Source organism: Helicoverpa armigera, chromosome 31 (assembly GCF_030705265.1).
Source record: "Helicoverpa armigera isolate CAAS_96S chromosome 31, ASM3070526v1, whole genome shotgun sequence".
Lineage (NCBI taxonomy): Eukaryota > Metazoa > Arthropoda > Insecta > Lepidoptera > Noctuidae > Helicoverpa > Helicoverpa armigera.
The window spans coordinates 1,518,544-1,538,225 of record NC_087150.1 but is presented as its reverse complement, the minus strand read 5'-3'; the positions used below and the strand labels follow the sequence as shown (position 1 = coordinate 1,538,225).

Here is a 19,682-nt window from a genome sequence, read left to right as displayed (position 1 = left end):
TACATCATCTGTGAAAATTTCAGCTCTCTAACTATCACGGCTTATGAGATACAGCCTGGTGACAGACGGACGGACGGACAGAGGAGCGAAAACAATAGGGTCCTGATTTACCCTTTGGGTACGGAACCCTAAAAACTAATTTTAGGTGCATCGGCCTAGAAGTCGGTGTCCAGTAGATGCAGCTATGTTTATTTCGCCACCGACTTCTAGCCCAGTGCCCCTAAAACAGTATTTTTTTGCTTTTTAGTGTTTTTTGAAGTCGGTTTTTGTTATTTTTCACTTTCCATTACAGAACTGCACAGAAGTGATTTATTAGCAAAGAACCAACCCCGAGTGACGGCTATGACGCGATGCGCTGCGGGCCAATCACCGCTTTAGCCCGCCCCCGCGCCTCACTTCTACCACAAAAGGGTCCCAATAAATTACCGCAGGTGAAGGTCAGTTCTTTGCTAATAAATCACTTCTGCGCAGATGCAGGTCAGCGCTCAAGATTCGTGCCGATAACCATATTTCAAAACAGTAACTCAACAGTAACTAAACAGTAAACTTATGAAAAAGTAACTAAGTATTTTAAAGTTTCGGGAACAATAATAAATTATTTAATTTCAGATTCGTAACTTTGTTTTAGTTGACAGCGATGAATATCTAAGTGGGTAACTCAGTTGGATCGTGTTCAACGAATTATTAAAGCTTCTTACAATCTTTGCTTCTGAAATTAAATGTAATCACTAGGTACGTATAGTACATAGAAAACAAAGTGGATGTCTTTGCTATAGCAATAAATCTACAAAAATCGAACTCCCACTGGTTCGCGAGTCATTATTTGTTATTTTATTGATTACTAGCTTTCGCCCGCGGTTTCACCCGCATCCCGTAGTAGCACCGGGATAAAATATAGCCTATGTTACTCGCAGATAATATAGCTTTCTAATGGCGAAAGAATATTTAAAATCGGTCCAGTAGTTTTCGAGCTTATCCATTACAACCAAAGAAACAAAGTTTTCCTCTTTATAATATTAGTATAGATAGATAAAAAGGCATTAAATACCAACTCAGCCCCACAAAACCGTTGAAATGGTTAGTCAACGGGGTGAATGAGCGAGGTGATGTCAACTGAATTACTTTTACAATTTTCACAATTCACACAATAAAGGTATATTATGGTATTTTGTAACTAATGTTTTTTTAACTTAACTACTTTTTGAATATTTCTTCTTATTTAGGTATTTAGAATTTATGTAATGTTAAACAATAACCAGCATCGTGTGAAATAAATAATAATATCTGTTTTTTAACCGGTCACACTGTGCTGTCAATGTCAAAATGACATTAATGACGTAACAAAATTGTTATCAATTCCAGTGAGTGAAGTGGATATTTTCGAAATAATGAATAGTATTTATCAATAATACTCAAATAAGTTATCAAAATGGCTTTTCCGAAAATAGACGGTTATGTGGTGACTGAAAAATTGGGCTCCGGTAGCTATTCCACGGTTTACAAGGCATATACAAAGGTAAAAAGAATTGTTTCATTTCATTCAACCTTCTTTGTGTGAATGTAAACACTAGAATTGATGTATTTTCTTTTATCTTTGAAAAGCAAATACTATAATTTATCTATCATATAGGTGTGTGTGTATTTTGCGGTTGTTTCAACTGGTTTAAACTGGATAATTTAATTTTAAACTTCTTATTAGAAAACGTTAAAAAATTCAAGTGTTTACCTACAAGTACCTACTTTGAACAGCTGTTTCGTTTATTTAAATTGTCGTAAAAAGTCGCGTTCAGTTTTCACCTATTAGAACAAGCCAGTGCAGGTATTTTTTTAGAAAATTAAACCCAATTAGAAAATTCTCTCACTCTTGGGATGCTACACAATCCTACATATGCTATATATTAAATACATAAATAATCTTTTTTAATATTTAAAAGTAAACAGATTGTAGCTTAATGTACAAATTTATAAATTTGCCAGGTATCACTAGGTTATAAGCCGCCAAGAAAAAGCTAATTGAATTATGTGGCATGAAAAGGAAAAATATACCATTTCTGTGTAATATTATTAGTCATTGATTTGAGGAAAAAATTGACAAATGTTGATAACTTAAGAAAACATATCCACACTTATACAGAAAACCAAAAGACTATGTTTGTTCTTTTGAACACACTAATCTCAAGACTACTAGTCTACTGGTCCAATCTGTAAAATTATTTCAGTGAAAGCTAACCCATTTATCAGAGAATACTATAAGCTACTTTTTATCAAGCTTGTTTCTACACAACTTTCTAAGTATAACTTAGACACCGATGGCTGATAAAAAGGTGAAGTAAAACATCTCGAGGAAACCTGGACTATATTATCTGAAATCACCAACCCGCATTGAGCAAGCGTGGTGATTAATGCTTAATCCTTCTCCGTGTGAGAGGAGGCCGCAGCCCAGCAGTGGGACGATATAAAGGCTGTAACAGTAACATGTACTTGTACAACATTTGTACTTGCTTGTCTTGGAATTAAAGCCCTGTACTTGAAAGACGAGCACTTTAACCACAATAATTATAAAAATACATAGCATTATTAACCAACTTCCCAAAAAAGAGGTTCTCAATTCAAAGTTTCAATTTTTGTTATGTTTGTTTGCACATATCTTCTTCATTCACCAACCTGGTTGTAAAATTATTGTTTTGTTTGAAATTGTATACTTATTTTTATCTTTCTCTGTGACAGGTAGGCGCTCGCTCAATCGTAGCAATAAAATGTGTGGACAAGTCCCGAGTGAAGAACTCAGGGTCTGCAGTAGACAACCTGATTACCGAGATACGTCTGCTCAAGACGCTTACACACACACATATTGTGCATATGAAGAACTTCACATGGGACGACAAGTGAGTGGGAATATATGCTTTAGTAACTTCTTTATAAGGTTCAGTATCCAACGACGTCAAAAATCATCAAATGACCCCTCCCGCTGTGGGTTAGCAGCGGTGAGGGAGTGTCAGACTCTTACTGACTAAAAACCGTCGTGTTCCGTCGTAGGCCTTTTATGTACCTACCAGCGCCGCGGTAACTCTTTCGAACAATCCCTCAGCCCCAAAAGCCTGTCATTGAACATCTTTGGCAGTCGTTACGGGTAGTCAGAAGCCAGTAAGTTTGACAACAAGTCTTATCAAGGGGTATGGCCTATCGGGTTGTCTGGGTAACTGGGTTGAGGAGATCAGATAGGCAGTCGCTCCTTGTCGCGGTACTCAGCTGCATACAGTTAGACTGGAAGCCGACCCCAACATAGTTGGGAAAAGAGTAGGCAGATGATGTCTGTCCTTCAATTTTCTTATGAGAAAATGACCTATTAATATATAAACATTTATTACAGAAACATCTACATAATAATGGAATATTGCTGTGGAGGTGATTTATCTAAATACATACATAGGTACGGACGAGTGCCCGAAAAACAGGTCAGAATCTACTAGCTTTTATTTTTGTTATTTTGTACCATAAAGGTACCACTATCCTTTGTTTTGAGTAAATAAATAAATATGTAGTTCATTTATTTATTTCTCAACATTTAAAAATAAAAAAAATACTTAAACATTAAAAAAATATAAAAAATAAATATTGTTATTATATTATTAAAGGTTACGAAACTACTGAAACGATTTGAAAAAATATTGTAAACTGTCTACTTCCCCGCAGTTTTACCCGAGTGCCGTGGGAACTACTGCCCGTACCGGGATAAAATATAGCCTATGGTACTAAGGAAGAGTGTAGCTTTCCGACAGTGAAAGATGTTTTAAAATCGGTTCTGTAGTTCAAACTACACAAAAAATGATTAAAATGAGATTTTTACCTATGATTTTGGCTATAATGTTATATTTGTTTTTAATTTCAGGTTTTATATTTTCTACAACAGTTAGCATCGGCGTTAAAGTTTCTAAGAGAAAAGGGTGAGTTCATTAAAATATAAGTGCAAATTACATTAAAAGATTCTTAGCAAAAAAAAGAAAAAATACACTTAGGCCATGTACAGTAGACCGCACATCAGTGGTAACTGTCATGCACCTTAACACCATAGTAATAAGTACGATTTTCCTATAAAACTGTTACCACTGACCTGAAGTTGACTGTACCTACTCGACCAACTTATAAAATATCGCAATTATTTGCAAAGTATTATTTTTTTTATTAAATCCGTATGTGGTACAGTCAACTTCAGGTCAGTGGTAACAGTTTTATAGGAAAATCGTACTTATTACTATTGAGTTAAGGTGCATGACAGTTACCACTGATGTGCGGTCTACTGTACATTTTTTTGCAAGCAAGTTCATACATACTGACTTTCATGACATTTTGTGAAAAATTGTGTTTCTAACCGACTTTTGCAGAATGTATGTATTTTTGCAGGAGTAGTACATATGGACTTGAAACCACACAATTTATTACTGCATAAGGGTTCAGATGGAAAATATGTGCTGAAAGTAGCTGATTTTGGGTAAGTGTCATAATCCAAAAAAGATTTAATAGAAATAGGCTGAAAAACTATACCAAAAATCACATATTTCATCTACAGATATATCAACTAACTGGATACAGCTGAATACCAGTGTACCACAAGGAGCGACTGCCTATCGGACCTCCTCAACCCATATTCTCGGGCAACCCAATACTCCTAGGCAAGACTGCTTGTCAGACTTTCTGACTTCTGACAACCAGTAACGACTGCCAAAGATGATCAAATGACAGCCGGGACCTACAGTTTAACGTGCCCTCTAAAACTCAGTCATTAGTGTCCAACTTTTCACAGATACATCTACTTAGAAAAGTTACATCGGTACTTGTCTGACCGAATCGAACCCACTCATACTTGAGAGGTTGGTTCTTTTTTTTAGTGAAAAAAAGTGGCCACCACGACGTAGGTAGTCAATATTTATAAGAATCATATAATTTTGTGTTGCTGGGGAGTTTGTTGCGCGGTGCGCCACTTCTTCCCAGCAACAACACATAGAAAGTGGTGAAGGATGGGCGTTTTGGGGGCTGTCTTTTGTAAATGTTTGACGTTCAAAAAGTGCTGTTTTTAGCATATTTTGAATAAACGAATTTGAATTTGGCAGTAGTTACAGATAGTCAAAAGCCAGTAAGTCTGACAACCAGTCTAACCAAGGGGTTTTGAGTTGCCCGGGTAACTGGGTTGAGTCGCTCTTTGTGGCACACTGGTTCTTAGCAGCATCCAGTTAGACTGGAATCCAGCATAAAGGTTGATTTACACTAGGCCGGGCCGTGCCGTGCCGTGTCCGAGCACGAAATTCTAAAGACGAGCGTCGTTTCTGGCCCGGCCGAGCCACGGATCATGTACTGTGTAATATAAATTGCTTCATACAACATGTATGTAACATTTCACATCCGTGCCCCGTACGAGCCTCGTACACGGCACGCCCCGGACACGGCCCGGCTTATTATAAATCATCCCTTATTGGGAAAAGGCTAGACAGATGATGATGATATATTTAATTTTCCTAGCTTTGCTCAACACATGACGGGAGACAGTGTGCGGTCGGTTCGTGGCTCTCCACTGTACATGGCACCTGAGATGTTGACAGGAGAGTACGATGAACGAGTCGACTTGTGGAGTGTCGGTATGTATGTCATTATATATGACTAGCTTTGCTCAACACATGACGGGAGACAGTGTGCGGTCGGTTCGTGGCTCTCCACTGTACATGGCACCTGAGATGTTGACAGGAGAGTACGATGAACGAGTCGACTTGTGGAGTGTCGGTATGTATGTCATTATATATGACTAGCTTTGCTCAACACATGACGGGAGACAGTGTGCGGTCGGTTCGTGGCTCTCCACTGTACATGGCACCTGAGATGTTGACAGGAGAGTACGATGAACGAGTCGACTTGTGGAGTGTCGGTATGTATGTCATTATATATGACTAGCTTTGCTCAACACATGACGGGAGACAGTGTGCGGTCGGTTCGTGGCTCTCCACTGTACATGGCACCTGAGATGTTGACAGGAGAGTACGATGAACGAGTCGACTTGTGGAGTGTCGGTATGTATGTCATTATATATGACTAGCTTTGCTCAACACATGACGGGAGACAGTGTGCGGTCGGTTCGTGGCTCTCCACTGTACATGGCACCTGAGATGTTGACAGGAGAGTACGATGAACGAGTCGACTTGTGGAGTGTCGGTATGTATGTCATTATATATGACTAGCTTTGCTCAACACATGACGGGAGACAGTGTGCGGTCGGTTCGTGGCTCTCCACTGTACATGGCACCTGAGATGTTGACAGGAGAGTACGATGAACGAGTCGACTTGTGGAGTGTCGGTATGTATGTCATTATATATGACTAGCTTTGCTCAACACATGACGGGAGACAGTGTGCGGTCGGTTCGTGGCTCTCCACTGTACATGGCACCTGAGATGTTGACAGGAGAGTACGATGAACGAGTCGACTTGTGGAGTGTCGGTATGTATGTCATTATATATGACTAGCTTTGCTCAACACATGACGGGAGACAGTGTGCGGTCGGTTCGTGGCTCTCCACTGTACATGGCACCTGAGATGTTGACAGGAGAGTACGATGAACGAGTCGACTTGTGGAGTGTCGGTATGTATGTCATTATATATGACTAGCTTTGCTCAACACATGACGGGAGACAGTGTGCGGTCGGTTCGTGGCTCTCCACTGTACATGGCACCTGAGATGTTGACAGGAGAGTACGATGAACGAGTCGACTTGTGGAGTGTCGGTATGTATGTCATTATATATGACTAGCTTTGCTCAACACATGACGGGAGACAGTGTGCGGTCGGTTCGTGGCTCTCCACTGTACATGGCACCTGAGATGTTGACAGGAGAGTACGATGAACGAGTCGACTTGTGGAGTGTCGGTATGTATGTCATTATATATGACTAGCTTTGCTCAACACATGACGGGAGACAGTGTGCGGTCGGTTCGTGGCTCTCCACTGTACATGGCACCTGAGATGTTGACAGGAGAGTACGATGAACGAGTCGACTTGTGGAGTGTCGGTATGTATGTCATTATATATGACTAGCTTTGCTCAACACATGACGGGAGACAGTGTGCGGTCGGTTCGTGGCTCTCCACTGTACATGGCACCTGAGATGTTGACAGGAGAGTACGATGAACGAGTCGACTTGTGGAGTGTCGGTATGTATGTCATTATATATGACTAGCTTTGCTCAACACATGACGGGAGACAGTGTGCGGTCGGTTCGTGGCTCTCCACTGTACATGGCACCTGAGATGTTGACAGGAGAGTACGATGAACGAGTCGACTTGTGGAGTGTCGGTATGTATGTCATTATATATGACTAGCTTTGCTCAACACATGACGGGAGACAGTGTGCGGTCGGTTCGTGGCTCTCCACTGTACATGGCACCTGAGATGTTGACAGGAGAGTACGATGAACGAGTCGACTTGTGGAGTGTCGGTATGTATGTCATTATATATGACTAGCTTTGCTCAACACATGACGGGAGACAGTGTGCGGTCGGTTCGTGGCTCTCCACTGTACATGGCACCTGAGATGTTGACAGGAGAGTACGATGAACGAGTCGACTTGTGGAGTGTCGGTATGTATGTCATTATATATGACTAGCTTTGCTCAACACATGACGGGAGACAGTGTGCGGTCGGTTCGTGGCTCTCCACTGTACATGGCACCTGAGATGTTGACAGGAGAGTACGATGAACGAGTCGACTTGTGGAGTGTCGGTATGTATGTCATTATATATGACTAGCTTTGCTCAACACATGACGGGAGACAGTGTGCGGTCGGTTCGCGGCTCTCCACTGTACATGGCACCTGAGATGTTGACAGGAGAGTACGATGAACGAGTCGACTTGTGGAGTGTCGGTATGTATGTCATTATATATGACTAGCTTTGCTCAACACATGACGGGAGACAGTGTGCGGTCATTACGTTACATTTAATTAAGGTAGCTCTACATTCATACATAAATAATATATGTACAAGAATCATTTTCTTTATTTTTCTGTGGATTTGTAAGCTAAGGGCTCTGAAACTATAACTTCTACTACACCCTCCCTTGGAAAGCTACTCTCTCCCTGAGTAACATCCCTACTAATAATATTATAAATGCGAAAGTAACTCTGTCCGTCTGTCTGTCTTTTACGCTTTCTGATTTTAATAAAATTTGGTACAGAGATGGAGTTGACCTTGAGAAAGAACATACGATAGTTTTTATCCCGGACTTTTGAAGAATTCTCTTGGAAATGCGATATAACCTATGTAACTCAACACGGGTGAAGCCGCGGGCGGAAGCTAGTAGGCTATATTTTATCCGGGTACGGGTAGTAGTTCCTACGGAACACGGGTATAAAGAGAAAGATACTCGTATAAAGAGGAAATATTCTTTTCATTGTCAATTTGTATGTACCCTAAAGTCTCCGCCACTATCGAACCAATTAAAATAAATTTCACTGTCGGAAAGCTACACGCATTCCGAGTAACATAGGCTATATTTTATCCTGTTACGGGCAGTAGTTCCCACGGAATAACCGCGGGAAAACGGATTTTTTTTTTATTTAACTGTGATTTCGAATATCAGTTTCTTCATCAAAAGTAAAAGTCAAAGTAAAAGCCTAAGTAATGCCATAGAGTAAAAGTAACAATCAAATTAGTTTTTTCACGATTTTATCTATTAATTTTGCTGTTACTTTAGCCTTGAAGAAACGAATATGACCGTTACTTTTACTTTATGGCATTACTTTGGCTTTTACTTTTGATGAAGAAACTGGCTGTAAATGACCTCTATACCAATAGTAATTAGTCAATATTTCTCAACCAGGTGTGATAATGTACGAGTGCCTGTTCGGTCGCGCGCCGTACTCCTCCAACACGTTCAAGGAGCTCGTCGACAAGATACAGAGGCAGGCGCCCATAGAGGTAATAGCACTCGACTTCGACTGACTATGGCTTTGACTTGACTTCGACTCATTCTGACGTGCACTCTGACTTTGACCTTGACTTTGATCTTGACTTGACAAGATACAGAGGCAGGCCATAGAGGTATGTTTTAATGCCCCGGAAAATAGCACTCGACTTCGACTGACTGCGGCTTTGACCTTGACCTCGACTTGACTTTGACTTTGACCATGACTTCGACTTGACCTTTACTTTGACTTTGACTTTAGTTTAGTCAGTTAGTAGTATTAGTGAGCATTTCGTCACAACAGGTGTGATAATGTACGAGTGCCTGTTCGGTCGCGCGCCCTACTCCTCCAACACGTTCAAGGAGCTCGTCGACAAGATACAGAGGCAGGCGCCCATAGAGGTATGTTTCAATGCCAGGCCCCGGAAAATAGTACTCTACTTCGAATGACTTGACCTTGACTTTGGTTTTGACCTTGACTTGACATTGACCTTTAGTTTGACTGGACATGGACTCTGAGTTTGATCTTGACTTGACTTTGACTTCTGCCTTGACTTTGACTGGACATGGACTCTGACTTTGATCTTGACTTGACAAGATACAGAGGCAGGCGCCCATAGAGGTATGTTTTAATGCCAGGCCCCGGAAAATAGCACTCGACTTCGACTGACTTTGACCTTGACTTGGAGTTGAGTTTGACCTTGACTTGACTTTGACCTTTACTTTGACTTGACATGGACTCTGGTCCCGCTTAGTACAACTTGGTGGAACCATCCCCAAACTTCTAACAACAACAACTTCCGAAATGCGAGCCAATTATTCTAGTAAGCCCAACCGAAATTTTGACTTCGACCTTGACTTGACTTTAACTTAATATATAAATCGTTTATTACTTCAATTTGTACATAATTTACCTACAATATTTTGCTTAATTCTAAATAGTGCTGATGAACTTTACTTTAACTTGATTTTGACTCTGACTTTAACTTGACTTGATTTTGACTCTGACTTTGACTTTGATGACACCTATTCATCGATATATCGACACTCCCCAGATCCCCTCTAAAGCGTCGATATCACCCGGGTGCCGGGAGTTGCTACTCCGCCTATTACAACACGACCCTAACAACTTGACGACTTGACATGGACTGTGACTTCGACCTTGACTTTGACCTTGTCTTGACTTGACATGGACTCTGACTTCGACCTTGACTTGACTTCGAACTGACTTCATCTTTGACTGTGACTTTAACTTATACTATTGCATTAGGTTCCCCTGTAATAATAGTTGTATTTTGTGATAAATACATAAATTAAAAAATAAAAATTGACTTGATTTTGACTCTGACTCTGACTTTGATGATGCCTATTCATCGATATACCGACATTCCCCAGATCCCCTCCAAAGCGTCGATATCACCCGGGTGCCGGGAGTTGCTGCTCCGCCTATTACAACACGACCCGAACAACAGGATAACTTATGAAGAATTCTTCAGCAACGAATATCTTGATCTGCAGCATATGCCTTCTAAAGAGAATTATGAGAAGGTATGTCCCTCCTCCTTGCGTCGTAATTCCTCAATGCTGAGGGTCGTGACCTCCCTGTGTCATCACCTTTGAACGTATGATGTTCTTCCATTTGTTTCTGTCTCTGGCGGTGTGAAGAGCACTGTGCACCGTGGAGTCAAGAGCAGTGCGGATCTGGTCGGACCAACGTATGGGGCTGCGACCGCGAGGCCTTTTCCCATCCACTTTACCGGTCACGATTAGCCTCTCGAGGTTTCCCCCGTCTTTCCGTGCGATGTGACCAAAGTATTGTAGAACCTTGCGTAGGCACTCTGTTGATAATCGCGAGGTGATTTTTAGTTCTCGCAGTATGGATACGTTAGTCCGAAATGCTGTCCAAGGGATCCGGAGCATTCTTCTCCAGCACCACATCTCAAAAGCGTCAATGCGTTTGCGGTCTGCAGATTTTATCGTCCACGTCTCAGCGCCATACGAAAAGATCGAGAAGACCAGGGTCCGTACCAATTTAGTTTTGGTCTTTACCGAAATGCTACGATCTTTCCAGATTTTGTCTAGCTGAGACATAGCGCTCTTAGCCATGCCGATTCTCCTGCGGATTTCCTTTTCGCACGAGCCATCATTACTGATATTGGAGCCCAGGTAAACAAAGTTATTCACTATCTCTAGGTTCAAAGCGCCTGTGAGCTCCAATTTCCCAGTCCTGTCTACCACCATGACCTTGGTTTTAGACCTGTTCATGGAAAGCCCCATATCCTCGCTGAAACGTTCCAATCGGTCCAGGAGTGCAACCATTTCCGACTCATTTGCAGCAAGAAGAGTAGTGTCGTCGGCGTAGCGCAGGTTGTTGATTTTTAGGCCACCAACTGTGATGCCTCCTCCCAATCCTCGCAGGTACGTCTCATAATGTATTCTCCATAGATGTTAAAGAGGATAGGCGATAAGATACATCCCTGGCGCACGCCTCGGCAAAATTTAAACGGCCTTGAGGCTGTATTATCGACTCTCACTATTCCTCGGCTTGAGTCATACAGGGTGCGAAGTAGGGCGATGAGATGATTCGGTACACCAAGTTCGTTTAGGACTTTCCACAAGTAATTCCAGTTGACACAGTCGAAAGCTTTGCTGTAATCAACGAAGCACATTATTACAGGCGTATCAAACTCGTATGCCTTCTCAACGAGCTGCCTTACATTGAGAATTTGCTCTCGAGTACCCTTGCCCTTCACGAAACCCGCTTGCTCCTGCGGGATTTGCCAATCCAGGTAGTAGCGGATGCGATTGTTTAAAATATGGAGCAAAATTTTACTGGCATGTGAGATGAGGGATAAGGTTCGATAATTGCCGCAGTTCTTAGTTGACCCTTTCTTGTGCAGCGGGAGAGTTACGGATTCCGACCAATCCTGCGGCCAGTCACCGTTGTGCCAGATGTGTAAACAAATCTCGTGAAGTCTCTCTATACCCAAATCACCCATAGCCTTAAGAACTTCTGCAGTGATTTGGTCGGTTCCTGGTGCTTTTTTCTTCTTGAGGGAGTGAAGTGCAGCGGATATTTCGGAACGGAGGATCGTGGGTTCCAGTTCTAGTTCTTCCCAGTTCAGGACGGCTCTTGGCGTTGAAAAGGGATCTGAGTACAGCTGCTCACAATATACACGCCATCTCTCGGCAATGCGGTCAAGCTCGTGTAGAACAGTGCCATCGACATCTTCAATGACCCACGATTTAGCCTTGAACTGTCTAGTGAGGACTCTCACTTTCTTAAAGAGGTCTGCAGTTTGTAACTTGCTAGAAAACCTCTCTATGTCGCTGCAAATGCCCTCGATGAAGCTGTTTCGGTCACGGCGACAACTGGTTTTGATAGCTTTGCTGAGCTCAGAGTAAACAGCCATTACAGTATGGTTTTGCAGTCCCTTGGTTTTCAGGGCCTTTCTGCGCTGGATGAGTTCCCACGAATGATCGGAGATCCAGCATTTTTGCTTCTGTTCTGGCTTCCTCGACTTAGAGACCAGGTCCAAAGCATCGTTGATGTGGCCTTTAAAAACTGACCACTGTTTGTCAGCGTTAGCAGGCTCCTGCGCTGGATAATCCTTCAGTTTCCCTTCTAAAAACTCTCGGAAGGCAGATTTTTCGGCAGGCTTCAAGTTTCTAGGCTTAGGTGGTTGACGGGTAGGAGCTTTTAAGCGCAGTGCGAAATTGGCTACGAGGAGGTTGTGGTCAGAGCCGCATTCCGCGCCGGGGAAGGTCTTCACATTTGAGACTGAGGATCTCCAGCGGGTATCTAGAATGATGTAGTCGATTTGATTTCTGTGCCTATCGCCTGAAGATCTCCACGTGTACAAACGTCTTGGATGATGTTGGAAATACGTGTTCATGATACTGAGATTTCTATCTATACAGAACTCGATCAGTTTTCACCCCGTTCATTCCTAGTGCCAAGTCCAAATTTTCCAACAGTGCTTCTGATATGATCATCAGCAAGTGTACTACCGACCTTGGCATTCCAATCACCAAGAATCATTTTAATTTCCCGACCGGGAATCGAGTTCAGCGTTTCCTCTAGTTTCCCATAGAAGTCTTCTATTACCTCCTCCTGAGCTTGTGCCGTCGGAGCGTATACTAGTACAATATTCAGCACGCACGGCTTGCTGTTCAGCTTCATAGTCAGGATTCTATCAGACACCGGGTTGTAACCGAGTACGTATTTGTTCATGTGCGGTGGCAATATGATTCCGACCCCATTCCTACTCGAGTCCTCGCAGCCCGAGAAGTACATGGTGTTCCCTGCCGCAGTGGTGAAGTGGCCATTACCACGCATATGCGTTTCACTGACGCCTAGTATGGAAATCTTGTGTACTTCCATTTCCTTTTCCACGATGGTGAGTTTGCCCGCCATTAGTAGACCTCGGACGTTCCAAGCGCCTATACGATGACTTGTTCGTATTGAGGTCTTCTCGCTCGCAGAAGTTGTGGTACCGACAGTAGTAATTCTTCCTCCTGAAGCCCGTCGGTATACCTCAGGGGAAGCTTCGGTCGCCAATTTCACACCATCCAGCCCGGGTACTGGGTGGCGCCGATTGTTAGTCGGGTCGCCCAACATAATCTCTCTCACTGTATCTGATTCCATAGGGGGTTTTCATGGGAAGAGTAATCGTAGTGGGTTCCCACGTCCTTCTACGTCAGTCTTTTAGAGGGTATTTAGGGCCCCACGGTCACTGGTAACCGCCCCACGGAAGTTGAGACCTCTCGGGGTTGTCGGGTTAATTACCGCCGCCCGATACTCGGCGTTGACTGTTTTGTGGTATGGGTGGGTCTCTTCCATACCAACCCTCCTCCTTTCACATTCGGGCTTGGGACCGACATCGGCGGAGTTATGGAGAAGGTATGTATTTACATTAAACTTTTTAATAATTAAATATTTTCTAAGTAGCCTATCATCTTTCTGGGCTGCTAGCTAAGCTAACTCTGAAATATTTTTTCAATATTTAGGGTTCCGTACTCAAAGGGTAAAACGGGACCCTATTGTTTTCGCTCCTCTGTCCGTTCGTCCGTCCGTCTGTCACCAGGCTGTATCTCATGAACCGTCATAGTTAGGGAGTTGAAATTTTCACAAATGATGTATTTCTATTGCCGCTATAACAAAAAATACTGAAAACCAGAATACAATAAACATTTCGGGGGGCTCTCATACAACAAACGTGATTTTTTTGCTCATTTTTGCTCGATATCTATAAATATGTATAGAATATTAGTTTGGATGGTACGGAACCCTACGTGCGCGAGTCCGACTCGCACTTGGCCGGTTTTTATAATAATACAGCTTATAATTAAAGATTGGTTAATACCAAATAATATGCTATCAATTCAATAATATAACTAAGAAAAAATATATTTCTTTACCAGGCAGTAACACTTATAAAAAGAGCCATAGAATTAGATTCATCAGGCCAGCTAGAAGAGGCATTCACTCTCTACCGGGATAGCTTGCTATACCTCGTGCCTTGCGTCGGCTGCGAGACCGACTCCTTACGAAGGGCTGCCCTCGCTGCTAAGTTAAGCAGGTAAGATAGGATGGGTGACCAGTATTGTTTAATGGCATATTTTTTTAATGTATCTGTATTTTTTATTTGATAAATATACTCTTAGTGTCTAAACACACTATGCCGAACGTACGCGACCGAAGTTCCGCGGCTGATTTTACGTTCCAACGTAATCGCCTGATATGACACACCATAAGTGCCGAACTTACGCGGCAGAAGTTCAGTTGCGCAATTTTGAGTGTATATTCTGTGTTCGACTTCGGTCGCGTATAATGTGTGTTCTACAGAATACGTTGCCGCCGAATTTCCGCTGAACTTACGCCCGACTGAAGTTCGGCTGTACGCTATAACGCAACGTAATTTCGGAATAATGTGTCGCCAGTAATTCAAATAGCATTGCAGGCGTAATCACCGAACTTCCGTCGCGTATTCTCGGCATAGTGTGTTTAGACACTTACCGCGAAACTGCAACTTTTTCAGTACAGTTTTCAGAGCAAGTTTTAAAAAGCGGTTATAATACTGTGTGGTGTCTATTGTGTCGAACCTCTGTTTGTCGACACAATAGCTATACTCCATTTAACTACTATTTTTACTTATGAAAACTTATGAAACTTTACATAAATACATACTAAACAAATATTTCATTTGTGTGTAAAATAAATGGTTTTTCTTTCTTTCAAATATGCAGATTGAATCACTATTCTGAGCGACTACCGCTTAGTGCTTAATTGTCTTTATTGTATTTACTAAAGGAATCTCATTATATTTATTTTATTTACACGAATTCAAAAGACAATTATATGAAACAGAAAACTTACTTAGTAACTTATACATAGGTACTTTGCGGAAATTACTGGGGGATATCAAATCAGCTCAGTAGTTCCTGATTAGGTCAAACAAACAAACTCATATTAGTATACTTTTAGAGATTGAACACCCATCCATTTTTGAACCTGGTTCCCCTCAATCTCCTACAGGTATATGGAGCGAGCTGAAGAGCTGAAAGTCTACCTGAAGACCGGCAGCTTCCCGCCGCAGAATACCGCGGCTGTTCACATCAGTACCGCCGGGAATAATTGTACTTATAGTACGGGTAAGTAGAATATTAGGAGTATTTACAGCCAGTTTCTTCATCAAAAGTAAAAGTCAAAGTAATGTCATAAAGAAAAGTAACAGTCAAATTCGTTTTTTCACGATTTTAACTTTAGTTAAGTTTTGCTGTAACTTTAATCTTTAACCTTTACTGCTCATTAGGGGGCAGTAAAAGCTAAAGTCACTGTCATTTTGACAAAGTTGTGATAGCTCTATTGAAATTTAGTTTAGCTGTTAATTATATGAAGAAACACATTTGTTAAAATGTCAGTAATGGTCAAGTAAAAGTTACTTACTTTAGTTGTTACCTTTAGTTATAGTTGTTGATGAAGAAACTGGCTGAAAACGCCCTCGAACTTTCTGACAGAAATAAGTCCAGAACAACGTTTAACCAGTTTCTTAGCAATTGTACAAAATTCAAATTTAGAAAACACTCTCACGCATGCTTGGCAAACTCTTTTGATGCTAGTAACATACTACAGTTATTAAAACCCTTTCAAATACACGTAAAGTCCTTAAAACCTAGATTTCGCATAGGTGCCCGCTTTTTCTGCAAGAGTTTATGTATGTAATTTTATGGGCCCTAGTTGCCTGAATTAAAGAAACCCAATTCTGTAGTTACCTAATAATTGTACTTAATAAGTTTTTAAATTAGTAATTACGTACTTCAGTTCTGTTAGCATTAGAACACGTATTGTATTGTTATCTTTAACTTAGGTATTGATGTGTGTGTGTATGTATTTAAGCATTATTTTAAAACCCGAGTGGTTTTTCAATGCTTTCTTAACTTAATATTGTACACATTTGCTTTAACGTTAAATAAAGGAAAAAAAAAAAAATAAATAAATAAAAATTATAACTATGTAATTCTTAATATTTGCAGCACAATCTCGTCCTGCCTGTTCTTCTTGTGTTACGGAGCCCTGCCGCTGTAATGCAGTCAACGGCACCGTCGAAGTACCCGACGATATTGTACAACAGGTAAGTACAGTCAACTTCAGGTCAGTGGTAACAGTTTTATAGGAAAATCGTGCTTATTACTATTGAGTTAAGGTGCATGACAGTTACCACTGATGTGCGGTCTACCGTACATACTACTTGTGACGTTGATAACTTTTGTGGTACCTACTGAGGCCCGATTCTCCTGATTTTACTTAAGCGACATACGATTCACATTCGACTGAGATCCAATCCCGACTCAATTACGATTGAAGCGTATGTGGCATTCCGCTATTTTTTCTTTGAAATAAACGTGTTTATCCTTTTCTGTCATTCAATAATGAATCATTTTGTCTGCAAATGGTTTACGATTGCAATATGATTATAGAGCAAACTACCGTATAGACCAAAATCACCAAATTAACAGACCAATCGCACACCAATCGAATGTCGTTGGAATACGATTTTAGTAGCAGAATGCCCGATATGGTTAAAACTGCTATTGCGATTCAATTTTGACATTATTAACTTAGGAGAATCGGGCCCCAGGTTTTGCATATATGTACTTTTGGCACACACACGCGCGCGTTTTTTATTATTTCCTTTGAAATCCTGTGATGCTCAAAAATAAATCGATTATCCGTTTATTTATCTCCTAAATGATAATCTGTGTTTCGTTTCAGACCGCCGCGTCATCTCAACCTAGCAATATGAACACAACGCCTAAGGCCAATCGCTTTGGGTTCAAGCGACTATTCGGCAGACAGGCCTCCATACCTTATTTAGATACCAAGGATTCTAGTATTGTGAGTATTAACTTATTATGTACTAGCTTCCGCTCGCGTCAAGTTCGGTTATATCGCGTTACCAAGAGAACTCTTGAAAAGTCCGGGATAAAAACTATCCTTTGTTCTTTCTCAAGGTCTGCTATATCTCTGTACCAAATTTCATTAAAGTAACAGCGTAACAGACAGACAGAGTTACTTTCGCATCTATACTACTGTTTGTTTGAACGCGCTAATCTCAGGAACTACTGGTCCGATTTGAAAATTTCTTTCAGTGTTAGATAGCCCATTTATCGAGGAAGGCTATAGGCTACTACCCCGGTACGAGAAGTAGTTCCCACGGGATGCGGGTGAAACCGCTGGCAGAAGCTATTTATAATATTAGTAGGGATAAGTTATGTTGTTTTAGTACCGTCGGTACGCAGGGAAAATAAAGATGATGAGTGAAGAACAAAAGAAAATTGATGTTTCTTTAACATTTTTTTTCGTATTTCAGACTGCAGACACAACACAAGAAAAACAGAAAATACCTCAAGCTGAAAATAATGACGGTTGTAGAATAACATGAACTAAGTAGAAATATATAACATTAAATATAAATATTGCTTAAATGTATATGTGGCCTTATCAGTTCAGTATTGCACTGTTGTGTTCAAAAATGTGCTTTAACATTATTTTGAAAAATCTAGGGCCTGTTATTATAGATTTTAGAGTATAAAGAAACAATATTACTAAGATTTCGCTATCCGTCTGTCACCAGGCTGTATCTCATGAACCGTGATAGTTAGACAGTTGAAATTTTCACAGATGATGTATTTCTGTTGCCGCTATAACAACAAATACTGAAAACTAGAATAAAAATGCTGTATTAAGGACAATAATTATAACTGTACGACACTCATTAGATGCTTGTCCGATTCACACTTTCTTGCCATCTCCCGAGCCTTTTCCCAACTATGTTGGGGTCAGCTTCCAGTCTAACTGGATGCAACTGAGTACCAGTGTGCCACAAGGAGCGACTGCCTATCTGACCTCCTCAACCTAGTTACCCGGGCAACCCAATACCCCTTGGTTAGACTGGTGTCAGACTTACTGGCTTCTGACTACCCGTAACGACTGCCAAGGATGTTCAATGACAGCCGGGACCTACAGTTTAACGTGCCATCCGAAACACAGTCTGTCAATAAGATATACTTATTCACACTGTTTTGCCAGTTTTTTTTAATCGGACACAATAAAATAAAAATGTTATTAAAATTGATCTTGAACAAATATGTGCTTGGTGTGTTTAGTCCACAGCTAGCATGTGTTCACGCCTTATCAATGCAAAATGTTTAATTTAAAAAGAATTTAGTTGTAAATATAATGTTTTTGTTTAAATAATAATTGTTTAAAACAATGTTGATTTATTTTAAAAAAATATTTGTAAGTTGTCTATGTGGACGTAAAAGATCCAGTTATAAATTTAAGTTTTCAAATTACTTTTAGAATTTGGTACATATTTAAATACTTCACAGATATTATAAAATTAGCTACCGCTAGCAGTTTCACCCGCGTCTCGTAGAAACTACTTTCTATACACTTATGAAATAAAATTCAGCCCAGAGACAGAAATTTTGCAACTCAATCGAGTTGCAAAATTTCTGTCTCTGGGCTGAATCTTATTTCGTAGTTTCGGAGTTTATACGGTCCAAACACAAAAATATGTTTCCTCTCTACGATAATATTATAGAAAACCTTACTTCTTTTGTTGGGGAGTTTGTTGCACCACTTCTTCCCAGCAAAAACACATAGGAAGTGATGAAGGTCTTTTGTGATTTTCAGCCTACTTTGAACAAATGCCTTTTTTGTCTTATTTCATTTTAAACCGACGTTTCGGACGTATTGACCCTCGTTTGATCGGTACAATTTTCACATTTATGATACACACTGTAATTTAAGCCTGGACGCAACATTCGGTTTCCAGATCAGGAATTCAGATTCGGGATTCCGTGATACTAGCAGTTCCGGTCCCGAATCTGAGTTCCTAATCAGGAAACCGAATGTGTGCGTCCAGGCTTATCCGGATGCGGGATGTAGTGTCCTCGAGGCGGGTGAAACTGCTGGCAGTAAAAGCTACTAGCAGTATAGATTTGAGATTGTAAGTCACGAAATTGCTACTTTTAAAACATTTTAATGTAAAACCTGTGATTTTTCATAATAAAGACACTATTTTGTTGTTACATAATTTGTTTTATTTGTTCTGCATTCTCCAAAGACCGTTGACATCAATAAACTATTGCTTAACCCCACCCATCCAAATTGTAACCTCGACGTTTGTTGCTTAACACCACCCATCCAAATTGTAGCCTCGACTACCGTTG

The 19,682-nt window shown here is 40.9% G+C and overlaps 1 protein-coding gene and 1 long non-coding RNA gene across 2 annotated transcripts in view; both read left to right on the top strand.

Moving 5' to 3' along the window:
* LOC135119227 (uncharacterized) overlaps window positions 1-19,682 on the top strand; it is a 233,682-nt gene that overhangs the window by 210,958 nt on the left and 3,042 nt on the right. The gene's annotated exons all lie outside the window — the stretch shown is intronic.
* LOC110382365 (serine/threonine-protein kinase ULK3) lies at window positions 1,321-18,353 on the top strand. The gene is made up of 13 exons (XM_064043374.1): window positions 1,321-1,516; window positions 2,728-2,885; window positions 3,371-3,455; window positions 3,890-3,944; window positions 4,402-4,489; window positions 5,515-5,630; window positions 8,859-8,956; window positions 10,338-10,490; window positions 14,367-14,524; window positions 15,481-15,596; window positions 16,479-16,576; window positions 17,218-17,340; window positions 17,816-18,353. Exons 1-13 carry the CDS (start codon window positions 1,430-1,432, stop codon window positions 17,885-17,887), a joined length of 1,407 nt encoding a protein of 468 aa, XP_063899444.1. The 5' UTR covers window positions 1,321-1,429; the 3' UTR covers window positions 17,888-18,353.